This window comes from Carettochelys insculpta, chromosome 1 (genome assembly GCF_033958435.1).
Source record: "Carettochelys insculpta isolate YL-2023 chromosome 1, ASM3395843v1, whole genome shotgun sequence".
NCBI classification, from domain to species: domain Eukaryota; kingdom Metazoa; phylum Chordata; order Testudines; family Carettochelyidae; genus Carettochelys; species Carettochelys insculpta.
In genome coordinates, this window is record NC_134137.1 from 129324418 (window position 1) to 129342282 (window position 17865).

At 43.0% G+C, this 17865-nt stretch overlaps 1 protein-coding gene across 1 annotated transcript in view; it reads right to left on the bottom strand.

The window, feature by feature from the left end:
* EIF5B (eukaryotic translation initiation factor 5B) overlaps window positions 1-17865 on the bottom strand; it is a 77865-nt gene that overhangs the window by 30460 nt on the left and 29540 nt on the right. The window contains exons 10-13 of the mRNA XM_074991622.1: window positions 16168-16475; window positions 14563-14670; window positions 9633-9743; window positions 5319-5386 (exon numbers count right to left, since the gene is read on the bottom strand). Coding sequence (XP_074847723.1) covers window positions 5319-5386; window positions 9633-9743; window positions 14563-14670; window positions 16168-16475 — 595 coding nt within the window. The remainder of the gene's footprint in view (window positions 1-5318; window positions 5387-9632; window positions 9744-14562; window positions 14671-16167; window positions 16476-17865) is intronic.

Sequence of the window (17865 nt, forward strand, 5' to 3'; positions counted from 1 at the left end):
AAGGGCCCCGGAGGGTCCCTCCTGCTGCGGCCGCTCCGGCACGTCTGGCTGGAGGGCCTTGTCAAGAAGCAGCAGTTTAATTCTCATCTCCCTGTCTCTCCGTGCTCTGGTCGTTAACTTTGCACAGAAGGCGCATTTTTGTGCCACATGGGACTCCCCCAGGCACCTTATGCATAGGCTGTGCCCATCGGACACTGGCATCGCCTCTCGGCAGGACTCACATTTTTTAAAGCCTGAGGCGGACATTGTTGGTGAGTCTTTGAGTTTGCTTGTGGGTACTTAGCACTTCTTTGTGCTGTTTCCCCGTCCGATGGCCTGCCTCCGCAGGAGGGCTGATGGCCCTAGCTCCCGGCCTCCGGCGCTGGTTACTGGGACTGGCTTGAGCTGTCCCTCCGTAGCTTGTTTGTTTTTTTTTTTTTTTTTTTTTTTTTGCAAAATAACAACCGGTTACTTATGGTATCCTAAGAACTGAAAAACTTTAAAGAGAAAAACAAATGAAGTCGTTGAATACGCTATGTGGCTTTAGCCTAGTCGGATTCAGTCTGCAGCCGACGGCGGTTGAGAGGAACTGGCGGGGACCGGATCGCGCACATGGCCAGGAGCGCGCCAGGGAGCGGCGCGTACCGGCGCATGCGCGGTCCGGCAGAAACTGCTTGGAAGATCCGATCTGCGGCGCCGGCCAAGCCGTCACCTATGGTGGTGGAGCACCCACGGGGACACTCGAAGAAGAATCTTTTGTTATTAGTGCGCCTGTAGGGTCTGTGGTTCTGTGTTTACCTCTGCTGGCTGTCCCTTTTCTTCTGCACTGCCTGGCGCCAGCCCCTGCACACACACACCCCCCAACCCCACTTGGCATCTGAGCTGTGGGTGGGGGTCCTGCTTGCATCATAGGATGAGAAAATTCTTTTCAGCTGTTTCCATTTTGTGCTGCTGCTCCCCCCATTCCCTTCCCTCCCTCCCACAGAGGTTCCAGACTGTGTGGCGCATTCCTGCGCCCAGCCGCATCATGTGGCTTGACCGCAAACCAATAAAAGGACGTGCTGAACATGCTGCCAGGCAGCTTGCGTGTGGTGGTGGTCCTGGGCCCACCTCCCTCCCCAGCTAAAGATATTTGGGGGATGGCAGCCACCCGGGGAAAGTCTCCGGTGGCTGAGATATTCGGGCACTTTTAGGGGGATTCCTCACTAGGCGCCTAATATTCGGGGGCTGGCTTAACATAAGAACGGCCATACTGGGTCAGACCAAAGGTCCATCCAGCCCAGTATCCTGTCTGCCGACAGTGGCCAGTGCCAGGTGCCCCAGAGGAGGTGAACTGAAGACAATGATCAAGCGATTTGTTTCCTGCCATCTGTCTCCAGCCTTTGACTAAAGGCAAGGGGCACCATACTTTACCCTTGGCTAATAACCATTTATGGACCTAACCTCCAAAAATTTATCAAGCTCTATTTTAAACTCTGTTAGAGTGCTGGCGTTCACAGCCTCCTCCAGCAGGAGTTCCACAGGTTGACTGTGCGCTGTGTGAAGAAAAACTTGTTAGTTTTGAACCTATAACCCATTAATTTCAGTTGGTGTCCCCTAGTTCTTACATTATGGGAACAAGTAAATAACTTTTCAATATTCGCTTTCTCCACACCATTCGTGATTTTATATATCTCTATCATATCGCCCCTCAATCTCCTCTTTTCTAGACTGAAAAGTCCCAGTCTCTCTAGCTTCTCCTCATATGGGACCCTTTCCAAACCCTTAATCGTTTTAGTTGCCCTTTTCTGAACTTTTTCTAAGGCCAGTATATCTTTTTGGAGGTGAGGAGACCACATCTGCATGCAGTACTCAAGATGTGGGCGTACCATAGTTTTATATAGGGGAAGAAAGATATTCTTCGTCTTATTCTCTATCCCTTTTTTAATCATTCCTAACATCCTATTTGCTTTACTGACTGCCGCTGCACACTGTGTGGATGTTTTCAGAGAACTATCCACTATAATTCCAAGATCCCTTTCCTGATCTGTTGTATCTAAATTTGCCTCCATCACACTGTATGTATAATTGGGGTTATTTTTCCCCAATGTGCATTACCTTACACTTACCCACATTAAATTTCATTTGCCATTTTGCTGCCCAATCACTCAGTTTGCTGAGATCTTTTTGAAGTTCTTCACAATCTACTTTGGTTTTGACTATCCTGAACAGCTTGGTATCATCTGCAAATTTTACCATCTCACTACTTACCCCTTTCTCTAGATCTTTGATGAACAAGTTGAACAGGACTGGTCCCAGGACTGACCCTTGGGGAACACCACTAGTTACACCCCCCATTGTGAAAATTAACCATTTATTCCAACCCTTTGTTTCCTGTCTTTTAACCAGTTTCCAATCCATGAAAGGATCCTTCCTCCTATCCCATGACCACCTAATTTACATAAGAGCCTTTGGTGAGGGACCTTGTCAAAGGCTTTCTGGAAATCTAAGTATATTATGTTCACTGGATCCCCCCCGTCTGCATGTTTGTTAACCCCTTCAAAGAACTCTAATAGATTAGTAAGACACGACTTCCCTCTACAGAAACCATGATGACTTTTGCCCAACAAATCATGTTCTTCTACGTGTCTGATAATTTTATTCTTTACTATTGTTTCTACTAATTTGCCCAGTACTGACGTTAGACTTACCGGTCTGTAATTGCTAGGGTCTCCTATAGAGCCCTTTTTAAACATTGGTGTTATATTAGCCGTCTTCCAGTCATTGGGTACCAAAGCTGATTTAAAGGATAGGTTACAAACCACCATTAATAGCTCTGTAATTTCACATTTGAGTTCTTTCAGAACCCTTGGGTGAATGCCATCTGGTCCTGGAGACTTGTTACTGTTTAGCTTATCAATTAGTTCCAAAACCTCTTCTACTGACACTTCAATCTGGGACAGTTCCTCAGATTTGTCACCTACAAAGGACGGCTCAGATTTGGGAACCTCTGTAATATCCTCAGCCGGGAAGACTGAAGCAAAGAAATCATTTAGTTTCTCTGCAACGGCATTATCTTCCTTGATTGTTCCTTTTATATCTCTATCGTCCAGGTGTCCCACTGCTTTTTTAGCGGGTTTCTTGCTTCTAATGTACTTAAACATTTTACTGTTGGTTTTTTGAATTTATGGCTAACTGTTCCTCAAAATCTTTTTTGGCTTTTCTTATTACATTTTTACACTTAATTTGGCAATGTTTATGTTCCTTTCTATTTTCCTCACTAGGATTTGACTTCCACTTTTTAAAGGATGCCTTTTTATCTCTCACTGCCTCTTTTACATGGTTGTTAAGCCACGGTGGCTCTTTTTTAGGTCTCTTACTGTGTTTTTTAATTTGGGGTATACATTTCAGTTGGGCCTCTAATATGGTGTCCTTGAAAAGTTTCCACGCAGCCTGCAGGGATTTTACTTTAGTTACTCTACCTTTTAATTTCTGTTTAACTAACCTCCTCATTTTTGTATAATTCCCCTTTTTGAAATTAAACGCCAGAGTGTTGGACTGCTGCAGTGTTCTTCCCAACACAGGAATATTAAAAACACCAAGTGCCCAGAGGCAGGGTTGGGACCAGACTTGCCCTGCAATGGATCATCGTTTAAAGCATTTAAATTGTACTCAGTCCAACGTGGCAGCTGTTTCTCAGGCTCCCGCTCCATAATTAATTCCTGGTTTCCCGTTATCCATAGGGACAGGAAGTGCCCTTGAAAGCTGATCAGGAGGACGTCCAGTGTAACGCCTGTGTGTACTTAGTCACATTTTTAGATTATGAATTGGGTACAGGGGGTGCAAATTATTGCTCTGAGGATCTTCTTTGCCAGGAGGTCTCAATACAGAGCCAAGACTTTCCTTTGGGCCTGCTGGGCATAGAGGAAGGTCGTGGGCCCTGCTGCAGGGTTTCCTAGGCTCCCAGCAGATTTAAGAAGGGCCAGAGGCAGGCAACATGGAGCACTGATTACTGTGGACAGGGTGTCCCCTGGGGCACCTGGAGGCCTTTTAAGTCAACAGAAAAAAAGGCTTTGTCACTAGAGTGACTGTACTTTGAGACCAAATTTTTGTATGGGCTTGATCCAAAGGCTATTGAAAGCAAAGTAGTAGCTCTACAGTTACCACAGTTCTCCAAGTAAGGCTTGCAGCAACCACCAGAGCCCTAGCTCATTTGACGATCCATCGCATTTTCAGTGTTTTGCCCGTCTCTACTGCTTACACATGCATTCCATATTTTGGAGTGAGTGCAAGGATGAATATTCTTGTTCTGAGGAGCTCCTTTGCTCAGAGGTCTAAACCCAGATCCTAGTCCTTCCCCTGGGCCCACAGTGGCTTTTGGCTCTGCTGATGTTAGGAGTCCCCTCAGTTTGTGTGACCCTTCCTCCCTACTTCACATTAAGCAAGTGCTCCGGTGCTTTTGCATCCCGTTTTGAAAACCTGTTGGTTGGGAAGCCTGAAATCTTATTTCTAACCCTTCCTATCCACTTTACTACCCCTCCCTTTCCCTCACTTATAAAAAGCACATCTCTTATACAGGCAAGCCAGAGTCCGCCTGGAAAAAGGGATGTTTGGTTAACACAGAAGGGGAATGAGGGAAATGAAACGCAGGAAGATGTTGTCAGATATCCACAGCCACCTGTGGGCATTTTTTTCCCCATGCTGCACAAATGGAAATACCCAGAATGTTATGGGGCCCAGGGAACTGTGGGATAGGTTTTCACAATACACTGCTGCAACAGACGGTTTTGGTGACTTGTGTGTGGCAGCAATAAGTCGATTTTGTGGGGAGCCTGTGGGAAGGTGAGGATGCTCAAAATTGCACTGATAAAACCAGGCGTTAAAAAAAACGAATTAAATAAAGTCAATTTTAGCTCAGAGTAGACACAGCCTTGGATGGGAAAAGGCCTTTTCCCCAACCATTTAAGTTACATCTCACACATAAGCAATATTTTCCTCACCGATAAATTTTTATATTCACTATTCAAAGATAAAGATGGTCTTTACATGCTCTTCTAGATTATATTTGTAACAGTTTGACCAAGTCCAAGAAAATTATTTTTAACAGTTTGACAAAGGATAGGGAAATTACATGTGTCATCCCCCAGTGATTATTCCAATACTGAAAGAAAATGTAAAATCAAGGATACCCACATATCCCTGGTCAGATAGTAAATAACAATTTTTGACATGTAACGATATTTACTAAATAGCAAATTCATCCTACATTCTACAATTCAATTAAGTATGTGTGTCTATATCAAACATTAAGTCTTATCATCACTTATTAACAAGACCTTTCAAAACATAATGAAAGTTACCTGAAAGACTCATGTCCTGGAGTATCAATTATCAGCATTCCTGGAATTTTTACGCTCTCTCTGTCAAACTAACATTTTCAAATATTAGCCATCTTGTGAAAATTATGTAAGAAAACAACAATGTACAGCCCCAGCAGTAGTCACAAATTTCAACTAAGTATTTTAAGACAGGAAAACGTGTAATCCTAACAACTTTTAAGAATATCACTATATCAAAATAAAAGCTGCGCTGGTTGGGTAAGGGACATTCAAATGACTACATCATATGAAAGAGAGGTCACTTGCCTTGCACAGTAACTGGAGGTCTTTGAGATGTGTCCTACTTTGTGTGCCTACTTCAGGATGTTTGCGCACCACACACTCCTGATCAGAGATTTTATCAGTAGAGTTGAGGGATGATGCCCATGCCCCACCTAGCCTCATATTTTCCCCACCATCCACCCTTGAACCGGGAGGAGGTCAGATCAACTGCCACTCCAGTTCTCCCTGGAGCACAGAAGTCCAGCAAGATGACTAAGGCAGGAGGGAAGGAGGGTGGCTAGAGCATGGTTTCCCAAACTGGGCGGGGGGGGCATGAAGAAATTCCCAGGGGTGTGCGAGATGACCCAGCCCCCCTCATCATTCCCCCCACCCCAAGAAAGATCTGGCCTTTGCTTCTGGCTCTCAGCCCCTGCTATTTTACATGGGTGACCCGGCGTAGCCGCTGTGAAAAGTGGGCAGCTGGCCAAGACCCATGTGGAGCTAGCTGCCTCCTCAAAAGGGGAGGGAGAGTGGGTTGGAGAAGGAGGAGGAGGAGGATGGGGTTAGATGGGTGGCTGGGGGGGAGACTGGTGGTGCCTAGCTTTGTACGGTGGGAGGGGAGGGGCTGGAGTGGGTGGGCGGGCAGGCAGGCAGGCAGGCGGCTTGAGGGACTTGCAGGGCTCGGACAGCTTCCTCCAGCATCTCAGGTGGGCAGCTTGCCCTGGAATCTCAGGGCTCAGGAAGGCTGCGGCAGGTGGCTAGTCCTGGCAGCACAGAGCTCAGGTGGCCGGTGGGCAGCTGGCCCTGGTGGCTGGCACCAGCCGCAGACCTTGGGCGGGCAGCTCTGGCAGTGCAGGCCTCAGGCGGGTGGGCAGCTGCTGTAGGCAGTTCTGGCGGCTGGCATGAGGCTCAGGCAGCTGGCCAGCTAGGGCTGCACCCGCAAGGGGCCCAAGAAAAAACTATCTGCGCTTATTTTTAGTTTTAAGCATTTTATATCAGGTTTTTGTTTTTATTTTAAATTACAAATTGAATTTTTTGTTAAAAGGGGGTGTTGGATGATGGTAAAGAAGAGGTGGGGGGCATAAGGGTTTCTCAAACAAAAGGGGGGTGTGATGCCAAAAAGTTTGGGAACCACCGCGTTAGTGGGACATTTCTCAAGGAACTCCAGTCACTCCACAAAGTAAGAAACCCTTACCCTAATTCCCTTCAAATAGTGCCCCCAGGGATGCTCCACTTCAAGAGGTTCCCAAGGAGTACCTCAATTTCAGAGGAGGTGCCAAGGAGGCAAATCCAATACAGACCGTAGAACAGGATCACTAAAGGGTGCACCAGCAGTGGAAACAAGCTCAATAGTGCAGTGCTAGGAAAACCTGTGCATCATTTGCCAGGGTTACTATTCTGAACAGCTGAACACAGATGGTGTTCTGAGGTCCAGAACTGGTGTCCATGACCCATTTTAATTTGAGACCAGGAAGTACTGGTAATAGAACCCTTATCTGACAAAGTCTAGGTGAAACAGGTTTGGTCACCCACTGAGAGAGGGTTCCCTGAAAGGGCTGAACTAGGTAGAGTGACACCCAAGACCCATCTGCCTGAGATGACGACCTCAAGGAAGGCAGAACATGGGACACATGGTCCCTGTAAGTAAAGAAAGGTGATTTGTATATGTAGGACCTGGAGCCAGAGAGACAGTTCATGATCCTCAACCAATGGAGCTATTCACCATAAAGAACCAGAAAGAGATGTAAGGGAAGGGGACAGTATCCAAGATTGTCCTTGCCAGGTTTGCTGGATATCTTCACCAGGCTGCACCACAACAAGGGAAGACAAAAATGGGGAAAACTGAGGGGCTTTGTACAGACACCTCAGAATCAAATGAGTTATTTCTCCAAAGGAAGTGGTAAATAAGTGATGCAGCTGAGTGGGTATGAGAGACTAAATTGGGTCGAGTAACTACAAAGGAACTGGAGATTAAGTCTGGTTGAGAGAGAGAGATGGTACCACAGAATGTATCTCAGCACCAGTCAGAAATGTTCCTCTGTAATCTCCAGGGGTTGGTGTGGAATCAGTGCATTGACACCAGATGGTAAAAATCAATTCCAGGACATAAGATGGTATCAGAGACGTGTCTGTTGTTACCCTTGAGCAATGGTGACTCAGGTTCTTCCAGGATTCAAAAGATCCTTGTGGAAAAATAGCCTGGACACTACTGGGTACACCAAGTAACCTCAAGAATTGATACATGGTGTGGAACTGCAGATGGTAGTGAAGTGCAGTCTGTGAGCTCTTGTCTACTGGCTATGGAAGGTGGCACCAAGGATACTTTTGGTTTAACCTTAGAGTCACTGTACTTTGGAAACACAGGACGTAGTGCTGACTTCAGCACCCCCACAGTTCAGAGAGCACCTCTGCATATGGCATGGTTTTCTTGCTGAGTATGGAACAGGGGCCTCAGCGGTACCTTTGTCATGCCACAATAGCAACTCTGCCCTCCTCTATCCTGTTCCTCAGAGCAGGGTCTGCTTTTGAACATTCCAGGTACTTCTCATGGGTCTCTTGGTTCTCTGCCTCTCGTAGCAGCACTGATTCCGTTGCAGGTGCTCCCTGAGAAACGGAATTTAAATTTACAGGGAGGTGACTTGGACCCCACAGGTCTCAGGGAACACTTCATAAGCAGGACTTTTACCTGGTCCCCTCAGTTTTTCAGATGTACTTCAAAATTGTAAGTGGCTTTTATATTGGGAGGTGATGAGAATCTCTGTGCAGCATCTGGAGGCTGCTCAGGGGTCCACTTTGGGGAGAAGACCTGTGACTGATTTGACACGGTTTGAAGCCCCCCGCAACTCTCTCCCCTCCCCCTGTCTCCCTGTCCCTCCCTCTCTCCTCCCCCCCAGAGAAAAAAAAAAAGACCTAAATAGCAGAAAAAGAACTGTCTAAGAAAAAATAAGCAAAAAAAAAAAAGAGGTGGCTAGCCACATAGCTTGAGCACAGAAGGCTGAAAAGGAACTGAAACCGTGGAGGGTCCACCTTTCCCCTATATAGGCTTCTAACAGAAATGAGGCTCTCTTGGGCCCAGACAAGGCTCTGCTGATGAAAACACCAATCTTGAAGTGGAGCACTCCTAAGGAAATGACTTGAAGGAAATTTTCAGACACTCTCCTGGATGCAGAAATCTACCATTTGAGAAACCAGGCACTTGCTTTGCCAAGACACATTAAGTTAGGATTTCTACTGCATTAAGCCCAGCTAAAGGGGGACAGTTTTTGCCATCTCAACCATCTTCTACTTGCTACATTTGAGAAACAAAGTCCCAGTCAATTGTTTAAATAATGTCAACAATAGTTTTGTAGATATTAAGTTGTCTAAAAGTGACTTAATTTGCTAGTGGTGATTTGAAGAACAGCTCTCCTGCAACTTATGACTGTTCTTCATACTAGGACAAATATATTTGGAGTGGCTTGTGGAACACCGAAAACTGAACAGCCCACCAGGGCTGGTCAGTTTCCTGGTGGTTTCTCCCTGCCCTCCCCCAGCCATGCTGGGGAAGGGCAGGGAGAATGGGTTTTTAGCATGCCTGGCTGACCACAGCTAAAAGTCTTCTCCCTGCCTCAGCGGTGCAGTGGGAGAAGGCATGGAAAAGGGGCTCTTCGCTTGCCAGGCTAATAGCCACAGAGCAGCTTCCACCTGTGCTTAACTCACATTAAAGCAAGTTACACACAACTTGAAGACGCATATTTCGAGGGTTTACTGTATTTTTTTTTCCCCCAACATAGTCAACAAGCATAAATATAAATACAGAGTCTTGAATGGTGTAGATGGCAGGTAAGAGGGTTTTTTTTTTTTTGAAGCACAGCTAATTTGTAGAGCAATACTGTTGCTCTAACTCATAATTTAGAGACTCTCTTTTAAAACAGGAAGAATAAACAAACCAAATAACTGTATGTCAGCTAGGTTTTCACATACTCAAGTGGAAAAATGTCTTAAACTATGCCACCCAACATGTAGTAATTAAGCAGATCACTATGAACCTCTGGACCTCAATCTATGGTCTTTGAAGTACTTACTATTACTTACATTTTTCACCATCTTAGTTTGCTCATTAATGGCTTCCAGGGGAACATTAGTTGCTCCAATCTGCTGAGTGATACCGCCTGCTTCACTGTCTTGTACATGAGTATGGCGGAGCTGTAAAACCAAAGAAGAGACACTGAGTGCACAGGGAAAACAACAGAAATAAGAACCTGCTTTCAGAAAGGAATTTAAAAAATCGTATCTTGGAAGTGTCAATTATTATTTCCAATTTAGGGATGAGAATTTTCTGAGTCACTATAAGGGCTCATCTGCATACTTGGCTTAATCTAATTCTTCTCCCCCCCACCACACCCCTCCACTCTCTGATTTGCTCACCTTGATCATTTTTTTCTGATTTGTCCTCCTTGATTACTGTTTTTGGTTCTCTGTGCCTTAAATATTGAGTCTGTTCTGGTCTGGCTATGGTCTGAAGAAGTGGGTCTGTCCCACGAAAGCTCACCTAATAAATTATTTTGCTAGTCTTTAAAGTGCTACTTGACAGCTTTTTGTTTCAATTCATTTGAGTGTGAGTCTTTATTTACAAAGTCGTATCATGTAGAAGAACAAAACAATGGCCACAATAGGTTAAACAAAAGGTCAAGCTAATTCAATATCCAGACTTCAGATAGTGCCATTATACTTCAAAATGAAGAGATTAAGGCAATTTAGTGATCCAGTCCTGACAGTCTGTCCCAGGTTCTGCCTATTAGAAGCTTAGGGGTGCTCAGGCCACAGAATTGCATCCCTGACTCTCTTTGTTAATAGCCACCAATGGGCCCATCATCCATGTATTTATCTAGTTTTTTGTGGTGGCAGTGAATCAGCACTACCCCCAGTTTCTGAAATACAGTGACTAAGGTTAAGCCAAAATCATCATTGTTTTCACCTTCCACCTGTTATACTTTTGACTTTCTCAAACAAGCTCCACAAAGGTGATAGGGAACAGCCAGCATGGATACGTAAAGAACAAATCACGTCAAATTAATCCGATAGCTTTCTTTGATAGGATAACAAGCCTTGTGGATAGGGGAGAAGCGGTAGATGTGATATACCTAAACTTTAGTAAAGCATCTGATACGGTCTCGCATGATATTCTTATAAAAAAAAACTAGGCAAATACAATTTAGATGAGGCTACTATAAGGTGGGTGCATAACTGGTTGGATAAACTGTACCCAGAGAGTAGTTCTTAATGGTTCTCAATCCTGCTGGAAAAGGATAACAAGTGGGGTTCCACAGGGGTCTGTGTTAGGACCAGTTCTGTTCAATGTCTTCATCAATGATTTAGATATTGGCATCGAAAGTATGCTTAGTAAGCGGATGATTATGCAGATGATACCAAGCTGGGAGGGGTTGCAACTGCTTTGGAGGATAGGGTCATAATTCAAAATGATCTGGAGAAATTGGAGAAATGGTCTGAGGCAAACAGGATGAAGTTTAATAAGGACAAATGCAAAGCGCTCCACTTGGGAAGGAACAGTTTCACACATACAGAATGGGGAGAGACCGTCTAGGAATGACTACAGCAGACAGGGATCTAGAGTTAGAGTGGACCACAAGCTAAATATGAGTCAACAGTTTGATACTGTTGCAAAAAAAGCAAACATGATTCTGGGATGCATTAATAGGTGTGTTGTGAACAAGACACAAGAAGTCATTCTTCCGCTCTACTCTGCACTGGTTAGGCCTCAGCTGGAGTACTGTGTCCAGTTCTGGGCACCACAGTGCAAGAAAGATGTGGAGAAATTGGAGAGGGTCCAGAAAAGAGCGACAAGAATGATTAAAGGTCTAGAGAATATGACCTATGAAGAAAGGCTGAAAGAACTGGGCTAGTTTAGTTTGGAAAAGAGAAGATTGAGGGGAGACATGATAGAGGTTTTCAGGTATCTAAAAGGGTGTCATAAGGAGGAGGGAGAAAAACTTGTCGTTCTTGGCCTCTGAGGATAGAACAAGAGGCAATGGACTTAAACTGCAACAAGGGAGGTTTAGGCTGGACATTAGGAAAAGTTCCTAACTGTCAGGGTGACCAAACAGTGGAATAAATTGCCAAAGGAGGTTGTGGAATCTCCATCGCTGGAGATATTTAAAAACAGGTTAAATAGATGTCTATCAGGGATGGTTTAGACAGTACTTGGTCCTGCCATTGGGGCAGGGGGCTGAACTCGATGACCTCTCGAGGTCCCTTCCAGTCCTAGTGTTCTATGATTCTATGAAATTGACAGTGTAGTACTCCTTTATGTTCAAATCTGACACCTATTAATTTCTCTAGGTGACCCTGATTCTTGTGTTATGTGACAAGGCGAATAAATTCCTTATTCATCTCGCTATTTGCCCCCTTTTTCAGATAACTTAAGTCTGCTGAACAGCACAGGTCACACTACCAGTCCTTGGAGGACCCTGCTATCTACCTCTCTCTGTTGTGAAAATTGACTATTTATTTCTACCCGTTATTTCCTGTCCATGAGCAGGGCCTTCCCTCTTAGGCCATGACTGCTTACCTTAACAGACCTCAGTGCTGGACATTTACAAAGGCTCTCTGTTAAGTGCAAGTACACTATATGCACCACATCACCCTTGTCCTCATGCTTGTTCACATCCTCCCACCTGCCCTGTTTCACAGATTTCTATTATGATTGGCGAGGCATGTTCCCCCCTTACAAAAGCTCTGTTGATTCTTTCAACATATTTCTGTTAATCTAGGTTTCTGATAATTCTGTTCTTTATTATAGTTTCAACCACTTTGCTAGGAATTGAAGTTAAGCTTACTGGCCTGCAATTGCTAGGGTCACCTCTGGAGCCTTTATTTTTAAAATAAAAATAAAAAACCCTGCCACCCACCCAAGAATACATTAGCTACTCTCCAAGAAATCTGGTACAGAGGCAGATTAAATAAATAGGTTACATATCACAGTTCTGAAGTTTCAGCCTTCAGAACTTTTGGGTGAATACCACCTGGATCTTGGTAACAATGGGGTTTATTTCTGTGCCTCAGGTCTGTAACTTGAAGGACGGCTCACATGTGGGAACAGCCAGAAGTCCTTTGGCATCTGACAGACTAAATAGATACTTTGGAGCATAAGCTTTCATGGGCAAAGACTCGCTTCATCAGATGCAACATCGTCCTACAAGGTTCCAGAGAACTTCTTGTCGTTTTTGCGGATACAGACTAAACACAGCTACCCCCTCTGATACTTACCACATGTGAGAATCAACTCACATCCTTTGCAGTGAATACCAGTGCAGAAAAGCTCACTGAATTTTTTGCATTGGTTTTGTCTTCTCGAAATGCCCTTGAGCGCCCTGATCATCTAGTTGCCCTATTGGTAGTTCAGCAAGGTTAATACTGAAGTACTTAATAAACTGCTGCTAGTTTCTCTGGCCGTGTCTACACATATTCAGCACCTCATTAGAATGTGGGTGGCTGCGGCACTTCGAAATTGATAGGAATAAGGGGATTTCGAAGTTGCCGGGGTCCTTTTGAAAAGGAGCCCTGTGTGGACGAGCTGCACAGTGGCGAGCTGCATCAATTTCAAAGTGCCGTGGCCGCCCGCATTCTAATGAGGCGCTGAATATGTATTTCAGCACTTAATTAGTAAACTTCGAAATGGCCATTCGCATGACCACTTCAAAGTTTTTGTCTACTGTAGACGTTGTCTCTGTCTTGCTAGTTGCTGTTTAAATTTTCTTACCTTGATTATATTTTCACACCTGGCTTGCCAAAATTTATGCTCCCATTTTCTACACTGGAATTCAATTTTTAAAGGATGCTTTTTTGCCTTTGTTTAGCCATTCTGGGAGTTTTTTGGTTCTGATACTTTATTATATTGGGCTAACCACTTAGCTTACACCTTTATTATGATGTTTTTAAATTGGTTTCTATGCAGCTTGCAGGCATTTCACTCTTGTGATTGCTCCTTTTAGTTTTTATTCAACTAGCTCTTTTTTTAGTGCCTGTTTTGCAATTAAAATGTCAAAAACTCACGAGAGTAGCATCCTCCGCCTCCCCTCTACAAGGATATCAAAATTTAGTTACGTTATGATCAGGATTAGTCTCATTTGGATATATACACTTCTTCGATCAGACCCTAACCATGAAATGTTTAATGTATAGTTTCTGAAATTTACAAGAATAAGCTTTTGTTTAGAGAAAAATTATATAGTAATATAAATCCTGGACTTTTTTTTAAACACAGTGTTAAGTTATAGAATGAGCATATTTACAATAATCATAACATGTCATTTCTCATGCTTTTATTAAACTGAGTGGAATCTCCGATTCCCTATTTATAAATTGGGCATGTCCATCAAGGGGTAATATTAAAAAAATTGGACAGGTGTGGTGGATTATTTTGCAGGTGAAAGTATGTTGGAGTATTAAGTAAATGGCAACCAAGTACCTATTTGTCTTCTGTCTGTTCAACTGAACACATTGTTCTATAACTTCCAACCCCACCCATTCTCCATTCCTCTAGAGTTGGGCTATTTTTCTTTTCCCAATACTGGCTGTTAACAGTAGACAATTCTTCATTTCCTTTTGTCTAACAGTTTCTGGTAGAAAGCCCCAGCAGGATTCCCAAATGATCGTCCAACAATACATATCCAATAATTCGTGATACTTGACTATGAACTACAATGTTTATCACCATTCATACTCTTATTCTCTTTATCTCAAGTTTTCCTCTCTTGTATTATAGACTGAGGATGCTGGTCCTCTTCCCAAGCAAACACATTTCTTGGGGTTAACTGGCCTATATAAGTCCCTATCCCAATGTGTCATTTTTGGTTAGGAAAGTTATCTTGCATTGTGTATTTATGAGCATTATTGGAGTACTATGACTTATTTCATGCAGTAGCAGTTTACTATTGACAAATAAACTAATACAGAAACTTGACAATAAAGATACACAAGTTCTATCACACTCTGCAGATCTTACCTTATCTAGAATTTTAGTCTTTCCTGTGTCTACATGTCCAAGTACACAGATAACCGGTGCTCTGAGTTTTTCAGTGTTTACATTTTTGTTATTTTCAGCACGTCTTTTCTGGCACGAGAATATAATAAGACAGGTTAGAACCTAGAAACTAACATTTAAAGTATTATTAAAAAAAGCGGAGAATTACTTAACATTTTCAGCAGCACTTTTTAGGAAAAATGGGCAAGGCTTTTCCACTCACTCTCCATGGTTTACTAACAGCAATACTTTCCCCAGGGAATCTGAATTGCCATGAGACTTGGGAGGGGCAGATCATGTGGACAGAAGCTTTTCTAGTCCAAGTTCAATTTTCATTGTCTGCATCGGGATTCAACACTGAGCTAGGTTGTTTATCTCCAAGAAGAACATATGAGGTCCTGAGAGCTAACCTACTTACAATAAGGCTAGTTTCCCCATCTCTCTGGCACTCTTTAAAGACCAGAATTAAAGGCTTGCATCCTGGACCAAGTCTAATTAAATGGAATCAAATTGCATTTCAGCAGATCAGTAACATTCTTAACCAGCAATTTTAAAAGCAATAGTTTCAACCTTGTGACCACCACTACCCCACTCTCCCCTGGCCATGCAAAATTCTTTGGATGAGGGCACTAAGATTTCAGATTTACATAGCTGAAAACCTTAAATTTATTATTTAAAACCGGATATGACTGTGACATTGACCAAAACAGACTGTCAATTTGGCAGGATCCTATTGATGCATTTTTTCAGGACATATGGCAAATGGTGTGCACCTTGGGACAAGTAGTACTGCTTGTAGTTTGTTTTACTAAGCTTATATTTCTAAATTTCCTTACCAGATGAAACCAACTACTAGGCATTAACCTTAATGAATATAGCAGTTTCAATATCTATTGTACACTGAAGGTGGAAAAGAGCCAATAAGAAACGTCAATAACTCCAAAAACCTCAGCATGAAATCCTTCAATAAAATTCTAACAGCGCTGAATGGAACATATTTCGACCTTTCCAGGAAGCTTTCCTTTAAAAGCCAGGATACTTTTTAGCCTTATAAAAGGAAGTTATACTCCTAACAGTCAGATCATATAAGCCCTGTATTTTGGTTTTAAGTCAAGACTGATGTAAGTCTACCTAAATGCATTCATATAAATGCAGCTATATTAAGTACTGTTGAAAATTTTAACTTTGTACAGAGGAATCAGTTGTAAATCTGTAGAGCATGAAAAATAAATTCAGTTCAGACAGCTATGGACATGTGCACTAACATCTTGTTTGCAGTGTTGTTTTAGCAATGCCTGTTTCCAAAGATTAGAGATACAAGGCAGGAAAGATCATATATTTTATAGGACCAACTTCTGTCAGTGAAAGTCAGATTTTCAGCTTACAAAGATATGCAAAAGATCTCTGTGCAAACTCCGAAGTTTGTCTCTTTCAACAACAGAAATTGGTCCTGTAAAATATATTCCTTCACCTGACTACAGCAGTATGAGTGTGCATTATTTTTAAAGGTATATTTAGAGAAGTATGGTTGAAGGCCACTAAAAATCTACACTTCTCATGCTTCAAGACAAAGCTACACACAGATACCTCAATTCCCCGCTTAGCTTTGTCATAAGCACGTTCTTCTTTTGTACGATCATCATCGGAATCACATTCAGAATCAGAGCTTATTTCTCTGCTTGGCTTTTTCTCTACCAATTGTTTTCCAACAGCTTGAGACTCTGTTTCTCTCTCATCTGAAGTCTTTTCATCTTCATCTTCACTTCCCTCACTGTCTCCATCTTCAGACTCTTCACTCTCTTCCTCCTCCTCTTCCTCCTCATCATCATCCTCTTCCTCCTCCTCCTCCTCCATTTCACTGTGTTCTTTGACTTCAATGTGGACAGGTTTCCCCTCTGGAAAGTGGAGAGATAGAGCTGAAGTAAAATGCTCTCTCTGTATCAAACCCCCCAAAAGCCATCATACACAGAAGTATGAACAGAGGTCAGGTACATACACTAATTTTGGTTTATCCACATGAAGAAATAAATCAGCTGCACAAAAGTATAGAAATAAATTTGTAAGCTTGGAGCCAGTCAAAGCAGTGTAAGTCACAAATCAGAACTGGGTATTGCCAGGGCACCCACCAAGGATGAACCATGCTGACTTAAGACACCCTTTTCTAACTATCTGGAAGAATAAAATGGCTCCATTCAAATACACACTATGCACTTCATTTTTAATACACACCCACCCATACCCACACCCACACAGTCAGTGCAGGCAAGAACTCATGGTCCAAATCTAATAGGTTCAATCTGGAACCAATTTTTCATCAGAACGTGGCTTTTGTTATTTTCTACAACAAGGAATTTGCAATTAGTGTAGAGGTGACTAAATCTTTATAGGTATTGTCAAGACTGTAAAACATTTTAAAGGTAGTATAATAAAAAATATATTTTCCAGTAGAGTTTCCTTGCAGAGGACAGGGTTCTTACCAATTACAATTTCATTGAGAGATGGCTATGTGTATTCATAACTGTGGAATATGGCACTCCCCCTTGAGGATGAATTAAAGAGCTCTCTTCAAAGCTGTGTCTGCTGAAGGGTTGTGCACTCATGACACTGACATATGAAATCTGAGCTTCTAAGTTTGTGTATCCCCAACCCTCCTCCTTAGTGTCTTCTCTTAAAACCAAGAAGAAATCTCAGGCCAAGTAGGAGGTAGGCAGGAACTGCGGACACACACCAGGGACTGAAAACAACTGATAGCAGCAAACAGACAATCAATACATGGTCCTCTAGCCTTCTTTCTTGTGGGAGATTAGCAAGTAGTACTACACTGGTGGAACCTGGTTGAAGAATTAATGCCAAACTATGCAGTTTACCATTCTCCCAAAGAGGCCATTAGATCATGATGCAAGTACAAACAGCCGTGCTTGGAGGTAGGAAACACCAAACTTCACATTGCTCTTCGTAACTCCACTAGTGAGTTGTGCTTGACATATTGCACACAAGCTGCAGTGTCTCTATTCAGGTAAGTCCTCTACCCTATAAGATTCTGGCCCTTTGTATTCTATATAACTCAGACAATCAGTGTGGAAACTGGCTCTTGATGACTTTACTCGTATGCTACATAGCCTATCTAATAGGTGTTGTTTACTTTCATATAAAGTAGGACACTATTCCCCAGGTGGGCAGAAGGTCAGTTCATGAGCTGCCAATAGCTGTTTAATGTCTGCTGAGGCTCTCAAGCACAGGGTATTGCAACATTGATTTAATTATTAACCCACTTTAAGTTATTAA